Genomic DNA, 19,853 nt, shown 5'->3' on the forward strand with positions numbered 1-19,853 from the left:
AAAAAAAAAAAAAAAATTGGATACAGTAACCAAATATCTACCCTCTCCTCTAATAGAAACTAAACCCAAATGGGTTTACAGGCAAGTTCCATTAAATCTTCAAAAACTACAAGGACCAAATTTTATAAAAATTGTTTCAAAAATAGTTGTGAACTCATTTTTTGAAGTTAGTATAAAAATGGACAAAGACAGTATGAGAAAAGAAAATTATAAACTAATTTTTTGACTATGGCTTCAAAAATTTTAAATAAAATAACAAACCAATAGGGCAGCGTATTCAGTAGCAAAATGCATTAGGATACATTGTAATATCCAAGATATAGATAACGCACTACATTAATAGATTAATGAGACAAGTCATAGGATTATCAACAATTTCAGAAAAAGCATCTGATAATATTCAACATCCAAGTCTTATCTTTAAAATTATTAGAAAATTGCAAATAGAAGACTGACTTAACCTGATTAAGGTTACTTATTAAACACACTGAAAATATCATGCATCTGATGAAATTTTCCTATTAATGTCAGGAGCAAGGAAAGGACACCCACTACCTCCTCTCCTATTCAATTTTATATTGGAGGCCTAAGTGAATGAAGTAAGGTAAGAAAAAGAAATGAGGCCTAGAAATTGAAAAGGAAAAAGCAAAGCCATTCTTACTTCTAAATGGTAAGATTAGTCTATGAAGCAAATCCAAAAGAATCTACAGACAAAATACGAAAAATAATAAGTGTTTAGCCATTTTGCTGGATACAAGATCAACATTATAATAATCAGGAACATTCCCATGTGCCACAATAATGAAATAAAAAATGGAATAGAGAAAAATATTCTATTTATAACAGCCGCAGCAACTACAAGTTCCCTAGAAATAAATCTAACAAAAAAAGTTAAAGACTTTTCTGGAAAAAAAAAATTACTGAAAGCCATAAATAGATATGGCATGTACATGGATATAATGGTTCAATACGTCAATTTTTCCCAACTAACTTGTAAATCAATGCATTTCCAATGAAAATCACATCAGATTTTGTTGTGGAATCGTACTAGAAGATTAAAGGATCAAGACTAGACAAGACAGTTTTGAAGGCAAGTGAGGATGGGTAACCTGTCCTCCAAGATATCAAAAGCTAGCAAGTAATATGGTACACGAATAGACAGATAAACCAACAAACAGAATGAGGAGTCCACAAACACACTCATGGAAAGTATAGAAAAAATTATTCATAAAATAAAACAAAGGTTACCCACACTGGGGAAAAAAATGGATTCCTACCTCATACTATATCCCAAAATAAAATCTAGATAGATAAAAGATCTAAAAATCTCAAAAACAAAACTTGGTAATTTTTACGAAACATGGTAAAATATCTTTGACCTCTAGTTAAGGAAATATACCTTAACCAAGATATAAAAGCACAAACCATAAAAAATGATTGATTAGATAGGAACCTCAGGGGCCAGTGAGTTTATGTTAATGGGGAAGGAACAATGCAGAGAAGGAGGGAGAGAATGGCTGCACAACTCAAAGAATGTAAACAATGTCACTGAATTGTCCATGTAGAAACGGTTGAATTGGTGCATGTTTTGCTGTGAATATTCTCAACAACTAAAATAAAATAAGAGAAAAAAAGATTGATTGATAGGACTATATTTAAAAAATTAAAAGCACCTTTTATTAAATGAAGGACATTGTAAACAAAGTGAAAGGATCATCACAGAGTAAGAGCTATTTGCAAAATATATAACGAAAAATGGATTAGCCGGAGGGGGAGAAAAAAAAGGATTAGCAATTTGTGTAAATTAGGATCATGAATGAGCAATAGGAAAAATGGTGAAGGCAAAGACTTCACAGAACCAATTCACATAAAAGAAAACCATAAATAAGCGTGCGAAAGACACACAATCTCACCCGTGACACCCAATGACTGGCAAAAATTTACAAATGTCCATGTGCTGGTGGGGATGTAGAGAAGCAAAACCTGATACACTAGCATTGAAAGTGTAAATGAGCACAATCACTTTTGGAAACAATTAAGGCAATACCTAATAATTTCAAACATGTATAGTCCTAAACCAAAAAAAAAAATTCCATTGATTCCAACTCATGGCAACCCTATATGTTACAGAGTAGAACTTCTCCATAAGGATTTCTTGGCTGTAATCTTTATGGAAGCAGATAACCAGGCTTTTCTTCTATGGCACCGCTGGGTGGGTTCAAACCAGCAACATTTAGGTTAGTAGTAGGTGAGTGCAAACCATTTGCACCACCCAGGGACTTTGTACATTCCTAGGAACCAGCAATGCCTCTTCTAGATATATACCCTTGAGAAACTCTTGCGCATGTACATAGTGAGACATATATAAGAATATGCACTGCAGTTTAGTGTGTTAGAGTGGAATCAACCAAAAATCCATCAACAGAAGAATGGGATTTAAAAAAAATTAAATACCGTGTAGTAGTCAAGTGAATGAACTAGAGCTACAGGTATCAACATGGACTGACCTCAGAAACATAGTATTAAGGCAGACAAGGCAGAGTGCAGAATCATAATGTGAAGTATGTAGTTAGAGTTTAAGTACACATACATGGGAATTATACACTCCAACCTTAGGATAATGGTTATCTGTGGGGAGGGAGGGAAGGAAAGACGGGAGGGAAGGAGGAAGAGAGGGGAGTGAGATTAAGAAGGGACACCAAGGGACCACCAACTGTTTTTTAAATGTTTTGTTTCCTTAAAAATATCTGAATCAAATATGGCAAAATGTTAATTTATGCAAACCCTGGGTGTTTGGTACACACCCATCAAGTATATTATTCGTTAGACGTTTCCATATGTTTGCAAAATGTCGTCATAAAAAACATTTAAAATGATTACATACGATAATGCATTAAAAGTCTCTAACTTGGTGACTAACACAAAGTTGGTATTTTATTACAGATCCAAAGTTCCCTTTCCTTTAAACACACAGCTTCTTTTATGTTAGCAGTATGAAAACCTTTTTTTAAATTGGGTTACCCATTTTGTTTTCTCAAATGGACTACGCTGAATATAATGTAACCTTCTCCCAGTGAGTTCAGACTATCTTTCTAGAATCAGGTATTGGCCTGTGCTCTCATGCCCCGATGTTAAAGGAAACAATCTCAATGTCCCCAATTTGCTCAGCTTAAAAATGAGAAAACCTAGAGAAGGAAGGAAGATGATAAAGCTCTCCTGTGGATTCTGTTTCCAAACTCACTCCCCACTGCTATAGCGCTGCTCTAGCATTCACTCACCTAAGCATTAAAAACACCACAATGAGCGCCTATCTGCTGAAGGTGTGGCTGTCCTCAACGATTATTTAAAGGGCCCCACTTTCCTCTGTGAATAAAGTGAATGATTTTTGGAGAAGGATATCAATAGCAAGATTATTACAAATTAACAGACAACGAGTGTCTGTTAAGCAAATACATGAAATATAGTCCTACGACACTTTAAGAGAAATCTGAGCTCTCCAGTGGTGCGATTTTTGGTAGCAGTAGCATAGGCAGACAAAACTATCCGGGGGACAGAGGAGCGTTTCCTCCCAACTCTGAACTTAGAAGCTGGCTCTGTGCTCTCTGGCTGCTTTAGTTCCCCGGGGACATTTAGCAAGATCTGTAAATATTTCTTGTTATCTATCACAATTGTTTGCGGAGTGCTATTGGCATATAATGGGCAGAGGCCAGGGATGCTGCTAAACTTCCCCAGTGCACAGACAGCCCCCATCACAGAGGATGATTGATACAACATGTCAAGAGGGCTGCTGTTGAGAACCCTGGTGTACAGTGATGGCAAGAATCCCACAAGGCTCTGTTCTCCAGAAGCTCGGAGCCGTTAACCGGCTCGCCCAAAGCTATGTCACCCAAAGCCATGTTGATAGAAGTGGCCCGCTTGTTGCCGTGCAGTCAATTCCGGCTCACGGCAACCCCATGTATGCAGCATAGAACTGTGCTCCATAGAGTTTTTAAGGCTGTGACCTTTGCAGATCAACAGGCCTTTCTTCTGAGGCACCTCTGAGTGGATTTCGAACAGCTAACCTTTAGGTTAGTAGTTGAGCACTTAACTGCACCACTCAGGTACTCCTAGAAGGTCTAAAGCTAGATTTGCCTGGCCCCCAAGCCTGGCTGGCCCTTGGCTGCCTCTAGCAGAAGTCTTGTTCTCGTGATGCCAGCCCTGAGCTCAGAGGCCATTCACATTCACCTCCATCAAAGTGAGGGCTGTCCACATAATTCCCAACAGCCGCTGAAGGCAAGGCAACCCTGTCTGTAGCTCCTGGCTGAGCAAACTCGCATGGGTTCTTCCAACAACTGAGCTGTTTGCTGACCTCTGCAGGTCTCCTTTGAAGAGCCAGTGAGTGTGGGCAGAGACCAACTTGGTGGTGAAGCAGGCACTTGTGGGGAGCAGGGGGTGGCCAGCTGAAAGCCAGTCCCTAGCCTTTGCTGAAGATCAGAGGGATGCTACCCTTCCAGCTGATCTCCCCATGAATCCATCTCTCTAACAGGGTTCGGGGGCACAGTGAGCATGGAGTGTGTCTCACCCGTGTCTGCTGGTGTCTTCCTCCTTACCTGATCACAGAGGGTTCCAATCAAACCTTCCAAGTCCTGCTTCTCATGGAGGACCATCTGCTTCTCCTCATATTCTTGCTCCAGCTGCATTTCCAGCTGGCGGAGCTGTGGGTACAAAGGGAGATGCATGCACAAGGTGAGTGGACTCCACCAAACGCACCAAACAGCAGGGACCCTTGAGGAGGATGTGGGTCTGCTGGTACCTCGCCCAGCTCCACAAAGACTGCTGTAGTGATTGGGACTCATTGCTGTCAAGTCAATTCCAACTCATGGCGGACCTATGTGTTACAGAGCAGAACTGCTCCATAGAGTTTTCTTGGCTATAATCTTTATGGAAGCAGATCTCCAGGTCTTTCTTTTTCAGTGCCACTGGGTGGGTTCAAACCACCAACGTTTAGGCTAGTAGTTGAGTGCAAACCAGTTGCACCACCCAGGGACTTCAGTGATTGGAAAGGGACATCTATATTGGAGAACTCAGGAGCTGGCCAGTTATAGGGATCCCCCTGTCATTCTCCCATAAAGTCAACACCCCTGCTCTCTAGTTCCCCACCCAGACAGAAGGGATGTCTGCCTCTTATACTCACTTGACTATGTATACATCCTGGCACTCTGACCTTGCCCAACATTATATGCAACATATGAAAACGCATCCATCTCCAATATTAAACATATTATGTTGCAGTAAAAAAACATTGCATTTGAGATTATTTGTCTAGGAGCAAGCAACTCATTTAATTTATAATTGGCTCTGATTTCTCCACAATCCTCCAGCAAACTGAGGCACTGTTGCAGAGTGAACAGTTAAAAACCAGTTACCGTCAAGTTGACTCCAACTCATGGTGACCCCATGTGTATCAGAGCAGAACTGTGCTCCATAGGGTTTTCAATGGCTGGTTTTTCAGAAGTAGATTACCAGAACTTTCTTCCAAGGCATCTTGGGTGGATTAAACCTCTAAACTTTTGGTTAACAGCCGAGTGTGTTAACTGTTTGCATGACCCAGGGACAGTCCACTATAGCTGTGTTTGTCCCCCACTGCCCAGCCTCTCTTGGATATGTTATCTCATCCCCTTCATCTTCCCTCTGGACCCTGTGTCATTAATGACTCTATTTCACAGATGGTCAAACTAAGCCCCAGAGAGGTTCAAAGATTCGTACTCTAAGGCAATAGTTGTGGAAAGAAGTTACTGGCCTGTCTCCTGGCCCCAGCTCTTTCTGCCAACCCAGACAGCCATCAGCTTCCCATCCAGGTGGCTGACAATTGATTTCCTGCCACGCTGAGAGATACACTAAGCAGAGTAGCCACTAGAAGGTGAAGTCTATGTTAGAGTCTGTCATAAGGAGAAAAACACCTTTCCCTAAGCTTGCTCTCTCCCTTTATAAAGCTGCCCACAGAAAAGCCTCAGGAGGGTCTGGGTCATATCTCCAACTCGCCGGGGCCCTGGCTCAGGGCACACACCATCTGCATTGAAATTCTTGGAAGGGAGCAGAAATTTGCACAACCTTCTCGTGAGGGAACTTGAGCAGGGGCTGGGGCTTCCATCTCCTGGTCCACGGAGGAGAAAAATACTGATCAATAGTCACTTGTATAGAAAGCAAGCTCATTTCAAAACTTTCCTTTTAAGAGTGAGAAATACAAAGCACTCTGCTCACGGCTGTTTTTAGAATGAAACCTGGAAAAGCTAAAACTTCTTTTGAAAAAGATACAAAATAATAAAAATAATGTATTAAGCCAGGCAAAGTTTTCTGCAGTGTCTTCTGTAGAATACTGCTCCACCGTGGTGTTCATAGATATGATGTTGAGGGGAAGGGAGAAGGAAGTCCACTCTAGAATAGGTGTGGGAGTCGTTAACAGGTTCCTCACTGCAGGACTTATCAGAGCCTTTGGTAAGCTCATGTGCATTATCGATCCCAGGGCAACTACAGGATGCAGTATCGCCCAAGGCTGACTTACAGCAAGTGCTTCCTAAATGGTCTTCCACTGGACTAAACATTTGGGAGGGAAAAACAAAAAAAGATACAAAAACTAGTGTTTTGGTTACAGTCTGGGGTTTGGAGTCCAACTCTGCTACATCTCAGTTGGATAACCTTGGGAAAGTCACTTCACCATTTTGCAGTCCAGTTTCCTCATCTGCAGAGCCAGGACAATACATCCTTACAGAGTTCCCCCGAGGATCTAGATTTGCCTGACCCCTGAGCCTGGCTGGTCCTTGGCTGCCTCTAGCAAAAGTCTTGTTCTCGTGACGCCAGCCCTGAGCTCAGAGGCCATTCACATTCACCCTCATTAAAGTGAGGGCCGTCTACACTCTCCCTGACAGCAGCTGAAGGCAAGGCAACCCTGTCTGTAGCTCCTGGCTGAACCAACTCTGTTACTCGCATGGGTTCTTCCAACAACTGAGCTGTTTGCTGACATCTGCAGGTCTCCTTTGAGGAGCCAGACATAAAGGTAGACATAAAGAACTCAGCTTGGTACATGGCACCCAGTGGGTATTCAAAAATGCCATTCATTCTTTCCTAAGTATAATAATGGAAAACAAGCCAAAATTATCCCCTTAATAATAACTCTCAGCTCTTACAAGCACTTCTCATTCTCTTATCTGATCCTCCCAACTCTGCAGGACGGTAGAAAAGTCTATCATTGCTCCCATTTCATAGATGAAAAAACTGAGTCCTGGGAAGGCTATGTGACTTACTCAAGGGCATACATGTCTAACTGAGCCCCCAAATCATTGACTCTTTCTTCCTGACCCTGGAAAGTTCTAGGGGGAAACACACTTGGCCCCCTCAGGATGACCCACGTGAATCCTCAGAGACTCAACTTTGAAGAGGCTCTGGAAGGAGTATTTGAGGAGCTGGACAGGCTGCAGACTCTCAGTGGCATCAGCCACTCAGGGTGAAGAGTGAGCTCAGTTCTTAAACATGCCCCAGAGGAATGGCAGGATGCCAAAGCAGCCCAATCTATGAGAATGACTGAGCCAGATTCTTGATCCCAGTGGAGGCCTTGACAATCACCAAGACCCCCTCCATCCCTGCCCTGGACTATTCTGGTGCTAATGAAGTGACATCCCAAGGTGGGCTCTGCCTAGTGCCAAGTCCCCCCTCCCTGCCCTCCTCCTGGATAGATTAATCACATCCAAGAGCAAGCCAACCGCCAGGCCAGCTCCCTGGCTCCTCCTGGGGGCCTAACTGCCTGTAATCCACACACACCATTCTTGCTCTTAGGTTCCCGACCAAACAAGGATGACACTGTAAAACTCTTTGTAATGTTTCCATACCTGTTATCTCATCAACTCTTTACCATGACTCTGCAAAGTTAACATAATCATTCCCATTTTATAGATCAGAAAAGCGAGGTTTCTTAACAAGATTCCCTGACTTGTCCAAAGTCCCACCTTTGGTAGTTGATAGAGTTGGGACTTGATCCAAGTCTCCCTGACTCCAAATAAAATAGCAAAACTGGCCTTCTTGTGTGGCTTATAAACTGGCTCGAAGTGACCAGCTGGATACAGAACAAGGAGCAAAGGAACAGAATGGATTTTAATTGAAATTAAGGTTTTAAAATCACTTGCCCAAGACCATACAGTTGTCCAGTTGGAAGAGCAAAGATTTAAACCAAGAGTGTATGAATTCCAAAAGCCAGGCTCTCTCTCAATCCTACTAGCTAGATGTCTATGGGGCACTGTTTGTTGTTGCCCTTGTTCATTGCCTTCAAGTCAGCTCTGACGCATGGTGATCCCATGGATAACAGAACGAAACTTTGTCCAGTCCTGTGCCGTCTTCATGATCGTTGGTATGTTTAAGTCCATTATTGTGGCTATTGTTTCAATCCATCTCATGGAGGGTCTCTCTCATTTTCTTCGACCCTCTACTTCACCAAACAGGATGTTCTTTTCTATCAGTTGGTCTTTGCTAATGACACGTCCATAGTAAGTGAGCTGAAGTCTCACCACCCTCCCTTCTAGTGCGAATCCTGGTTGCGTTTCTTTTAAGACTGATTGGTTTGTTCTTTTGAATATAAGAATATTCAATATTCTTCACCAACAACACAATTCTAATGCATCAATTCTTCTATCTTCTTTTTTCATTGTCTAGTTTTTGCATGCATATGAGGCAATGGAAAAGACCGTGGCTTAGGGCAGGCACACTGTGGTTATCAAAGTGACATCTTTTTCTTTTTTTTTTTTTTTAAGTTTAAAGAGTTCTTTTGAAGATATTTGTCCAATGCAATATATCATTTGATTTCTTGACTACTGCTTCCGTGGACATTGTTTAGGGAGCTAATAATAGGAGTCAAATTTGGGAAATACTACTCAACCCCTTCTTGGAGATTCACAAACGCACAAAAGGCTATGGAAGTCCCAGACAAGTCCTGCAGTGACACAGCCTACTAACTAAGGTTTAACCCAAAGCTTTCCATCAATTCTACCTTAAGATTCATCATACCTTCACATCAGTCAATACATCTATAAAACCTGAAAAAAACCAAACCCATTGCCATCGAGTCGATTCCGACTCATAGCGACCCTATAGCACAGAGTAGAACTGCCCCCACAGAGTTCCCAAGGAGCGCCTGGTGGATTCGAACTGCTGACCTTTTGGTTAGCAGATGTAGCTCTTAACCACTACACCACCAGGGTTTCCAGAATACATCTATAAGGGTGCTTATCTCAGCATTGGTTATGATAGTAGAAAACCAAAAACAACCTAAATGTGTAAGGATAGGGATTTTGCTGAATATATTATTAGAGCACATGCATAAGGTGGGATGCTTTTAGGCCACTAATCATGTAAGTTAGATCTCCATTTATCGACATAGAAGGAGGCCATGACAAACTTTGGAGTGAAAACAGCAGGCTTCGAAACAGCATGACCCTTGTAGGTAAGATGATATTTTTACAAATACGTATGTGTGTGTATGTAACAAATGAGGGTTATGAAAGAATATTTAAAAAATAGTTATAGTGATGGTTTCTGGGTGGTAAGACTTCAAGAGTTCATTGCTTTCTTACCCAGTGTGAAATTTCTACAACTAGCTTGAATAAAATATAAGAAATTATTTGAGTTGCAAGAGACATAGATAGTCAAAAGGGACCGGTCCCCTTCTTGAAACTTCTAAGTCCTTACCCAGGGCATCAGTCACCTGACATTATGGGCTCTTGGCATAAATCTTTGGGTGATTATGCTGCGCAGTTCCAGAGGCTTCTGGAAGTCCTGAAATTATATTTAAGGTAGGTACTTCCTGCACCTTTGAAAGCACTCAGGGAACTAAGGTCTCAGGTGATCGATAGAAAGATCTGTCCATAAGCCCTGGCCTCCTTCTCACTCGGAGGAAGAGGGCACCAAGATTGAACATGCCAGGGTCCCAAGGCACGGCTGTGCCAGCTTCCCACATACCCGCTTCTGGCAGGACTGGCGGATGTCCTCCAGCTCCTCCTCCTGATCCTCACGGTCCTTCTGGTGCATCTGCTTCATTCGCTCAATCTCCAGTTCAAACCGCTGACGAAGCTGGGGGGCAGCAAGAACAATACATGAGGGTGATGCACTCCACTCTCCTGACCCTCCATGTCATCCTTTGCATTCCAATTGCACTTCTCATTCTTGAAGTGCATGTATGAGACACATGTTATCATCCTAGCCACCCAGGAAGGTCAGATAGGGTAGATAAGTAGCCCAAGTGCTACCTCTATCCTATTCTATGCTCATAATAGACATCACTAATCAATCACTCTTTCCCAGAGTATAGATGCAGCCTCAGAATCCTTCTCAATACTCTTAAGATTAAATAAATTTATTATCCCTGGAGCAGATATCGGAGCCCTGGTGGAGCAGTGGTTAAGAGCTTGGCTGCTAACCAAAAGGTCAGCAGTTGGAATCCACCAGCCACTCCTTGGAAACCCCATGGGTCAGTTCTACTCTGTCCTATAGGGTTGCTATGAGTCGGCATCAACTCAAAGGCAATGGGTTTGGAGCAGATATCAGTGATGGCGTTTTGGATGGGTGTATGCATAGATGGATGGATGGGTGGGTGGGTGGATGGATGGATGGATGGATGGATGGATGGATGGGTGGGTGGGTGGATGGATGGATGGATGGATGGATGGATGGATGGGTGGGTGGGTGGATGGATGGATGGATGGATGGGTGGGTGGATGGCAGGATAAAAGTTTATCTATGCAGAAATGAAAGTCTGGAGAGGGAAGTAACTTGCCCAAGATGTTACCTTGGGCAATTCACTTTACTTCTGGTCAGGCCCCTTTCTCTGTAGAAAACAACTATCTTAGATTGCTTCTGCGAGAATTAAATGAGAATTCATGGAAAGCACTTAGCACAGTTCCTGGCATATAAATATTCATTAAATTCCTTTTCCCCATTATTTTGAATACAGAGAAAAAAGAGTATCCTCTCCCTTCCTGGCAGTCTGACATTATTAAGAGCTGTGTTCCCATGAAGGAGCTGGGTCTTTTAAACGAGAGCCTCTGAACCTTGTGTGGAACAAGCAAAGTGCTGTGCATGATGTTTAAACTGTGTGACGCTGTATAAAATGTTCTGGAAGAGAAGGCCGAAGTCATGGGTTCCCGTTCTAATTCAAGACTTTACTTTCCTGATCTGCATAATTGAGAGATTGACCCAAATCCTTGCTTCTCAAGTTTTGTGGGATTAGAATTACTTAATGCGAAAAAAAAAAGAATTACTTAATATACTTAACCAGTTTGTCGTACTGTGGTGGCTTGCATGTTGCTATGGTGCTGGAAGCTATGCCACTAGTATTTCAAATACCAGCAGGGCTACTCATGGCAGACGGGTTTCAGAGGAGCTTCCAGGCTAAGACAGACTAGGAAGAAAGGCCTGGTGATCTACTTCCAAAAATTGGCCAATGAAAACCTTATGGATCACAACCGAATACTGTCCAATATAGTGCTGGAAGATGAGCTCCCGAGGTTGAAAGGCACTACAAAATGGTCGCAACAATGTACGCAGACATGTCAGTGATCATGAAGACAGCATAGGACCTGGCAATGTTTCACTCTGTTCTGCATAAGGTCACTATGTGTCAGAGCAGACTCGATGGCAACTACCAACAACAATTCACTTTAAAAAAAAAAAAAAAGTAAATTCCAGTGACTCACCCCAGACTTATTGAATTAGAATCTCCAGGGTACCGGAGTCTATATTTTAAAGATATTATGGAATTTTGTTATGTACCATGGAGCTGCACTTGGAGCCCAGTGGTGTAGATGGGTTACACTGTAGAAACTGTATCTTTGCGATCATTTGCTGCACTCCTCCAGCCCTTCTCACCAAGCTTTCTGAGGTTCTTCACAACAACTACCCTGACATGGAAATTAAGTTGAGAAAAAAAAAAAAATCTTGGTCTTTTAAAGAGTTGATAATATTCCTTGCTATGTAGGACTGTAGGAGACCCTAGGTGGTGCCAAGAGTTAAGTGCATGGCTACTAACCAAAAGGGTGGTGGTTCAAATCCACCCAGGGGCACCTTGGAAGAAAGACCTGGTGATCTTCTTCTAAAAGATCACAGCCATTGAAAACTCAATGGAGCACAGATCTACTCTGACACACACGGGGTTGCCATGAGTTGGAATCAACTTGACACCAACTGGTTTGGTATGTAGTACTGTGGTAAAGATTAAAAAGGATACTGTATACCACAGTTCTAGGCAGAAAGTAGACTCCCTTTAAATGTCAACTTCCTTCCCTCTTATAAAATGACAGAGGTTATGGGAAGATAATCCAAAACGAGGACTCTAAGCAAGTAAATATAATATTTTTTTCATTTTTTCCAGCCTCTCGAACACTCCTGATGTTGGCAATATCATTTATGTCAACCTTATATGAGTTAACATAAAATTCTCTGGAAAAAAGTGCTATATGATAATCAATAAATATCTGCTGAATGTCTACAAGGGCACAATGCAGTGTGAGATTATGGGTAAAGCTAAAGATAAATGACAGTCTTAAGTCAGCCTTGCCTCCTGCGTAAGTTGAGTCTGGAAAATCAAGAAGTTGCTTTAACTTTTGGGTCCCCGAGGTTACAGTAGTACATTTCTGCTTCATTGTGTTAACTCTTTAAGATACCACCAGAGGACCGAAGAGTTAACACAATTTTCAAAAGTGCTTGCTTTTATTTAATTCCTGGCTCTGAGAGGCTCCTGCTGGTTTACGGAGCACTGGGTGCTGTATGATCCTGCACCATCCTCCCCGTCCCTTAAAGACCTGCACAGATTTTACCTTCTTTGTGAACCTTCCCAGACTCATAGCTGGGGGCAAGGGGGAAGCTAGGGGATTGACAAGACTCATACTGAAAGCCCTGTGATGCACTTGGGGTGGCCATGAGTGGGAATTGACTCAATGGCGTTGATTTTTCCTTAACTTGACCTACAAGGATGCATGGTCTACTGGGCCTGCGCAGCTGGTTTGTTTTTTTGTTTTTTGTTTATAAGGAGGTTGAAGTCTGAAGAAAATAGGGGACTAGCTTAAGGTCATATGGATGAGAGCTGCCTCGAGGACCCCATCTGGATGTGATCATTCATAGTTCCTTAAATGGCACATGACTTTCCTGCCTCCGGACCTTTGCACAGGCTGTTCTCCCTGCCTGGGACACTCTTTAACAGGCCAACACTGACTCAGCCTTCAGGTTTCAGCTTTGATAAATGTCACTTCCTCTGGGAAGTCTTCCCTGACCACTCCCTCAATGCTGCTCCCAAGACTAAACTGCAAGTTAACCTTTCCCATAGAACCCCACGCTTCTCCATAACACTCAGCATGACTATACACTTCAGGAGGACTGAAGTTCACTGCTGCATCCTTGGTGCCCACACGCTGCCTGACACATGCTGTTGTTTGAGGCTGTTAAGTTGGCCTCTGACTCATGGTGATCCCATGAACAACAAAACCAAACACTGCCCAGTCCTGTGTCATCCCCATAATCAGTTGTGGATTGGATTGTTGTGATCCATAGGGTTTACACTGGCTGATTTTTGGAAGCAGATCACCAGGCCTTTCTTCCTAGTCTGCCTTAGCCTGAAAGCGCCACTCCATCTACACCACTGGGCTCCAAATGCTGTTCTATGCTTACATCAGACAGCTCCCTGGTGTTCTGTAAACCAGTGGGAGCCTCGCAGAGCCAAGAATAAAGCGAGCACTTTTGAAAATTGTGTTAACTCTTTAAGATACCACCAGGGGACCACTCAGTGCTAATAACAACATGTAAGCCTCCACTGACAGACAGGTGGCGGCTGTGCATGAGGTGCTTTGGCTGGGAATCAAACCTGGGTTTCCCACATGTGAGGTTGAGTATTCTACCACTGAACCACCAATGTCTTGCCTGACACATGGTAGGTACTTAATAAACATAGTTGACTGAGTGAGCAAAGGAGCTCTGCTTTCAGCTCTACCAGTGACAGACTCAATCCCTTAACTAGCTTCCAACGCCCTCCAGACTCTCTCCCTCCACACCTGTGTCTTGATACTCAGCGAGGCTCCTTCCTGGTGGAATAGGGTAGCCAAGGATTGATGCCCCGACTTCACAAGCCCTGCATCAACAGGGCTGCTCAGGGATCATCTGCTTTATACATTTATACTGCCTGGTCACATTTTCTTGAAAAAAGGGGTCCGGCCTTAAAACAATCTTAAAATAATTGCCGTTTATGAACTCCCACATGGGAAATTTCTAGAGCTAAGCGTCAGAAGTCTTGCTTTCCTTGAAAAACTGGTTTGTTTTTTATCTTGGATAGTGAAAGCATGTAACTTGTATTTCCTTTTTCTCTCTGGGTACTAGGAATTTCAGGGCTAAAACTATTCAGAGTGTAAGAGCATATAATTTGTGTATCTGCATTTTAATTCCCTGTCCCCAACCCCTCTTTGGTGTCTGTTTTAATTTGTATTTTTCTGGCTTGGATAGTTTTATTGATAATTTTCTATTTTACTATGCATATCTCATATAACACCAGTTGCCATCAAGTTGATTCCAATTCATAGCATCCCCATGTGTGTGGAGTAGAAATGTACTCCATAGGGTCTTCAGTGGCTATTTTTCTTAGATCACCAGGTCTTTCTTCCAAGGCACCTCTGGGTGGACTCAAGCCACCAAACCTTTGGTTAGTAGCTGAGCGCATTAACCGTTCACACCATCCAGGGACTCCATATATCATGTAATGTGCCTCAAATTCTTTGTAGAAAGAGGCAGGGGTATAAACAAATAAGCAGACAAACTATTCATCTGGTACCTGGCTGAGGATGCTGGTACCAGAGTGTTTGATATTCCTGCCTCATTCCCCTTGGTTATTTTACATTTCCCAAAGAAGTCTTCTTTGAGGCTGTGCACAGTGCTGGGCACATAGTAGGCATTCAAGGCACTGTGGGGTCAGATGATGTGCGCTCCAAATCCCAGCCATTTACTCCACATCTCTGAGCCCCCGCGTTCACATCTGCAAAGCGGGTGATAATCCTAACATCTCACCACATAAGGGTCTTGTGGAGCTTCAATAAGATGCTACACGGGGAGAACTTAGGGATGGGTCTAGTACACAGAAAGTGTTCAATAAATGTTAGTTATTTGGTCAGCATTTATTGAGCACCAACTATGGACCTGGCCTCATTCTAGGCTCTGGAAATGCACTAATGAACAGGATTGACAAAATCCCTGCCTTCATGGAACTTACATCCTAATGGGGGAGAGACGCATTGAGCAAATTTTTAAAAATAATATCTAATGTGATAGAAGGTAGAAGATGGTTAGTGAATGCGGCATTGGGTGGGAGAGATTTTCAAGAAGGTGAGCGGGGCAGGCTTCTCTGAGGAAGTGACATTGAGGCTTGCAAGATGTTAAGAGAGGGCTAGTTGAATGTCAGGCTACAGAGTTTAGAGGGTCTCCTGGGGCAATAGGGAACCACAGATGGATGAGGAGCAGCCCAGTGTAAGGTGTTTGCCCTATTGAATATCATCACTCTGCACTGAAGCCAGCATGGAACAGTTGAACAGGGCTTTCCTACCTGCTCCAGCTGCTTGATGGTATTTTCCTGCTGGTTCTGGATTTTCTGTTGCTCAAGGGCACTGGATTCCATCTTCCAAAGCCTCTCCTTTAAATCAGCAATGCCATTTTGCCCCAGTGCAGGAGACCTCAGCAGCTCCTGTTTATGGGCCTGTAGCCTCTCCACCTCCTGCTTCAGCTGCAAGGTGTCCTGCTCCTTTTGCTTCAGGGACAAAGGGGAGAGAGATGTGGAGTCACATGAGGCATGGTCCCTGAGGGATACCTGCTGGAATAGCACTTGACTTTCCACTTTTCAATGCATATCTCCACCTTGAGGCCCTGCACAATGTCCCCATGGGAGAGTGGTGAGAACTGCTCTTTAGGACAGCTAGGACAGGAAATGGTGGGGGTGTTTGTGGGAGAGCATTGCCATTGCCTCCTGCTGTTGAGTCTCAAAGCATGTAAGGAAGTGTGTGCCTGTTGAGGCTGGGACTGAGACATCAGAGCAGGGTGGCCGAGTTTCCAGAAATGACAGTTCCAGGTTAGGAAGTCAGCTCAGGGGGTCAGATAACTTTGGGCCATCTGAGCTAACTCACTGTCTGCCAAGCCTCTTACACTGCCCAGATGGGCACCTTAGAACTCATGCAGGTAGCTGGAACAAGATCTTGACATCAAGTAGGGAGGTCTGACGATACAATCTGCCAACCACTATTTGTTTTATTAAGTCACGCTGGGCTCTATTATTCCAGCTGCCTTGCTGACCAGGACAACCAATCAGGGTTCCCTCCAAGTTACCACTTGCATCAGATGTGGCACGGGGTTACCCGAGACTCAGCAAGAAAAATCCAAGATGGCGCCATGCCCTCCCACCCTTACCTCCAACTGCTGCTGAAGCTTGCCTAGTTCCCACCGGATGGTGGTGTTCTCCTGAGTTATCTTCTCCCGGAGGCCCTTCTCAAACACAGACTCACCCATGGCCTGGGCCAGCTGCATGCCAAACCTGTCCAAGGAAGAACACGTGTCACGGCACCATGGCATCATAGTAGGGAACACTGGGGTGGGGATGGAGAGAGGTAGCTAATTTGCTAAAAACCATGAAAGAGGGAGATTGAGTGAGACAGAATGATGGAGGATTTGCTCAACGTTTTTATATAAGGTTGGGATGCGGGGTAAGGATCTGGAACACCAAACAGCAACTCTTAGGGTTTATATAGAGTTTCCACAAAAAACTGGATACACTTATTAAGAATCTGATAAAAAGTATATAGATAAAAGCGAAAATAGAGTAAAATTATATACAGATATACCTAAAAAAATAAACAACATCGAGTCGATTCCAACTCACAGCGATCCTATAGGACACAGTAGAACTGCCCCACAGGGTTTCCAAGGAGCAGCTGGTGGATCCAAACTGCCCACCTTTTGGTTAGCAGCCACAGCTCTTAGCATATATATTTAAAATATATATGTAGTAAAAGCTAATCTATCTGGTTTGCCACTATATGCCCAGAACTTTTAACTCTCTAACAAGCCCAGGTTTGGGCATAATAAATATCTGATGACTGATGAACAAATGAATGAATATATACCCACACAAACAAGGGACATTCCACATTTCATAGTTTATACTACATTATATGACTTAGACACTCATAAACCACATTAAAGCATGATAATGATTGACACAATGCTAGACATATATATATTAAGGATTGTTTTTATTTGCTTCCCAAGAAGAAAACACAAAAACCCAAGGATGCTACTGAGAGCCACTCAGAATATTAGGAAATGCCTTGTCAAGGGCCCACCTTCCCTTGCAGATGGTCACCATGGGCGAGAAACCCTTCCTGTGCTTCACATCATCCCATTCAGTTGTCCCCACCTTCTACTTATCAATGGAGGAGGCTTTGACAACCCTCAGTAGGCTGTAACTTTGAGTCACTTGCCCTCAGCCCAGACAGGAAGTCCCATTGCTCCTGAGGACTTGGGTGTGGACAGAATGACAGAACCATGCATGGCACTTGGGCCCTGGTGAGAAGAAGGTCTCCCTTGTTGCAAGGTTATCCAGTGTCCCCTAACACTAGATGGGTCATGAGAAATCTCAGACTTCAGAAAAAGACAATCATGGGTTGCATAAGGGAGTCCTACTGTTGGGACAGCCCAGGAGCTTTCTAGTTGACTTTTGGTGACATCATTCGAGAGGCTTGACTTGCTGCCTCTGAATGGAAACATGATAATAATGATGATAATGATGACCCAGCAGTCCTAGTGTGCCAGGTCCTGGGTTCCGGTTCATTTAATCCTTCTAGCAATTCAGCAAGAAAGATACTGTACCCTTCTTACACAGGAGTAAACTGAAGTTCAGAGAGGTGGAATGACTCAGCCCAAAGTTCCAAAGTGGTGGAGGTGGGCACTGCACCCAGCTTCTCTTCTGTCTTAGCTACTCCCCTATCTACCTGCCCATGCCCTAGGACATGTGGGATGAGATGGTGGGAGCTAGAGAGTGATTAATGTTTCAGAGGTGTCATTGGACTTAACAGGCCACTTGACACCAATGAATGGTTCCTACAGACCCCAACTTGTGGAACACACTGACCAGACAACTGTCTGAGGCTGGACAGATTCTCACCCACCCTTCACCCTACTCGGAAAGGGCCTAGGTTTCAGCCTCCCATGATTGTGGGAGTCAGTGAACCCAGCAAAGGGCTTACCCCAAGGAAGCCAGCTGAGAGTTCCATCGGCCCTTGGAACTGACCTTTATGACCTATGTGGTAACCATGGCAACAAGAAGCCAGCCCCAAATGGAACCATTCTGAACCACTTTGAACTTACAAGCCAAGAGGGGGACAAGAAACTCTACCAGTATGGAGGCATCACTCTAGCTTGGAAACAGCAACAAAGGAAGCAGCTGCATCCATAATTTGAAGAGACTTAGAGAGCTATAAGGAAGTATTGCTGTGCTGACTTCTAAATCTCTTCCTATCCATAGTCATTCTTCCTGAAATTTGACCATTAGACTGAGACTTCTGCTGCCCTCAGAGGCTCCCTACTTAAATGTTAAACCACTTCGAAGGGTAATTGCTGCCATCTGCAATTAGCATTGGAATAAAAATCAGTTTCTTCCAAGAGATGGTAGCGGACCTGGGAGATCACAGGCTAGGTAAGTTTTCAGAAAAGGAAATGTAAGTATGAAGAAATGGGGACTTTCCCAGTGGGGCATCATGGATTCTTGAGGAACTGGAATGAGGGATGCTTCCCAAGGGAGTGAGGGAAAGACCAGAGAGATGGAATTATCTGGCTGCACAAACTTCAGAGGCAGGCCCCCTTCCCATCAGAGAGCTGAAACCCTCCTTAAGCCCTCTCAGAACAGGACTGGAATTCACAGGTGAGGACCAAGATTGTCACAGCTGGAAGCAGACCTAGGGGATGATGGAGTTCATGCCTCTCTTTTACAGGTGGGGAAAGCAAGGCCTAGAGAGGTGATGTCATTTGACAAGGTCACACAGCAAGCGACCAAGGTATGACTGAGCCATTTTCCCTGCTGCAAGGGTAAGGTTTGGCCAGAGCACCTATGTTGCTGATGTCGTTGGGTGCCCTCGAGTTGGCTCCAACTCCTAGTGACCCTATGTACAACAGAAGGAAACAGTGCCCGATACTGTGCCATCCTCACAATAGCTGCTATGCTTGAGCTCATCATTGTAGCCACTGTGTCAATCCATCTCACTGAGGATCTTGCTCTCTTTTGCTGACCCTCTACTCTACCAAGCTTGATGTCTTTTTCCAGGAATTGGTCCCTCCTGATAACATGTCCAAAGTAAGTGAAACAAAGTCTTGCCATCCTCACTTCTAAAGAGCATTCTGGCAGTACTTCTTCTAAGACAGGTTTGTTCGTTCTTTTGGCAGTCTACAGTATATTCAATATTCTTCACCAGCACCATAAAGAGCACCCATGGGGAGGGGGAAAAGGGAACAGAGTAAGATATTTATGTTGCTGTTGTTAGCTGCCATTGAGTTGGCTCCCGAGTCATGGCGATCCCATGAACGATGAAATAAAAGCTGCTTGGTCCTGCACCATCCCGACATGATTGATTGTGGATTGGACCATTGCAATCCATAGGGTCTTCACTGGCTGATTTTCAAAAGTAGATCACCAGGCCTTTCTTCCTAGTCCTTCTTAGTCTGGAAGGCTCTGCTGAAACCTGTTCAGTATCAGAGCAATATGCAAGCCTCCACTGACAGGTGGATGGTTGCTGTGCATGAAGTACACCAGTTGGGAATCA

At 43.7% G+C, this 19,853-nt stretch overlaps 1 protein-coding gene across 2 annotated transcripts in view; it reads right to left on the reverse strand.

The window, feature by feature from the left end:
• Window positions 1-19,853, reverse strand: part of MYO18B (myosin XVIIIB) — a 310,234-nt gene that overhangs the window by 128,937 nt on the left and 161,444 nt on the right. For both annotated transcript variants that reach the window (XM_004387626.1, XM_023741793.1), the window contains 4 exons: window positions 16,450-16,573; window positions 15,596-15,796; window positions 9,982-10,092; window positions 4,590-4,694 (listed from right to left, as the gene is read on the reverse strand). In XM_004387626.1, the coding sequence (XP_004387683.1) occupies window positions 4,590-4,694; window positions 9,982-10,092; window positions 15,596-15,796; window positions 16,450-16,573 (541 nt within the window). The remainder of the gene's footprint in view (window positions 1-4,589; window positions 4,695-9,981; window positions 10,093-15,595; window positions 15,797-16,449; window positions 16,574-19,853) is intronic.

Source organism: Trichechus manatus, unplaced genomic scaffold, assembly GCF_000243295.1.
Source record: "Trichechus manatus latirostris isolate Lorelei unplaced genomic scaffold, TriManLat1.0 scaffold00190, whole genome shotgun sequence".
Classification (NCBI taxonomy): Eukaryota; Metazoa; Chordata; class Mammalia; order Sirenia; family Trichechidae; genus Trichechus; species Trichechus manatus.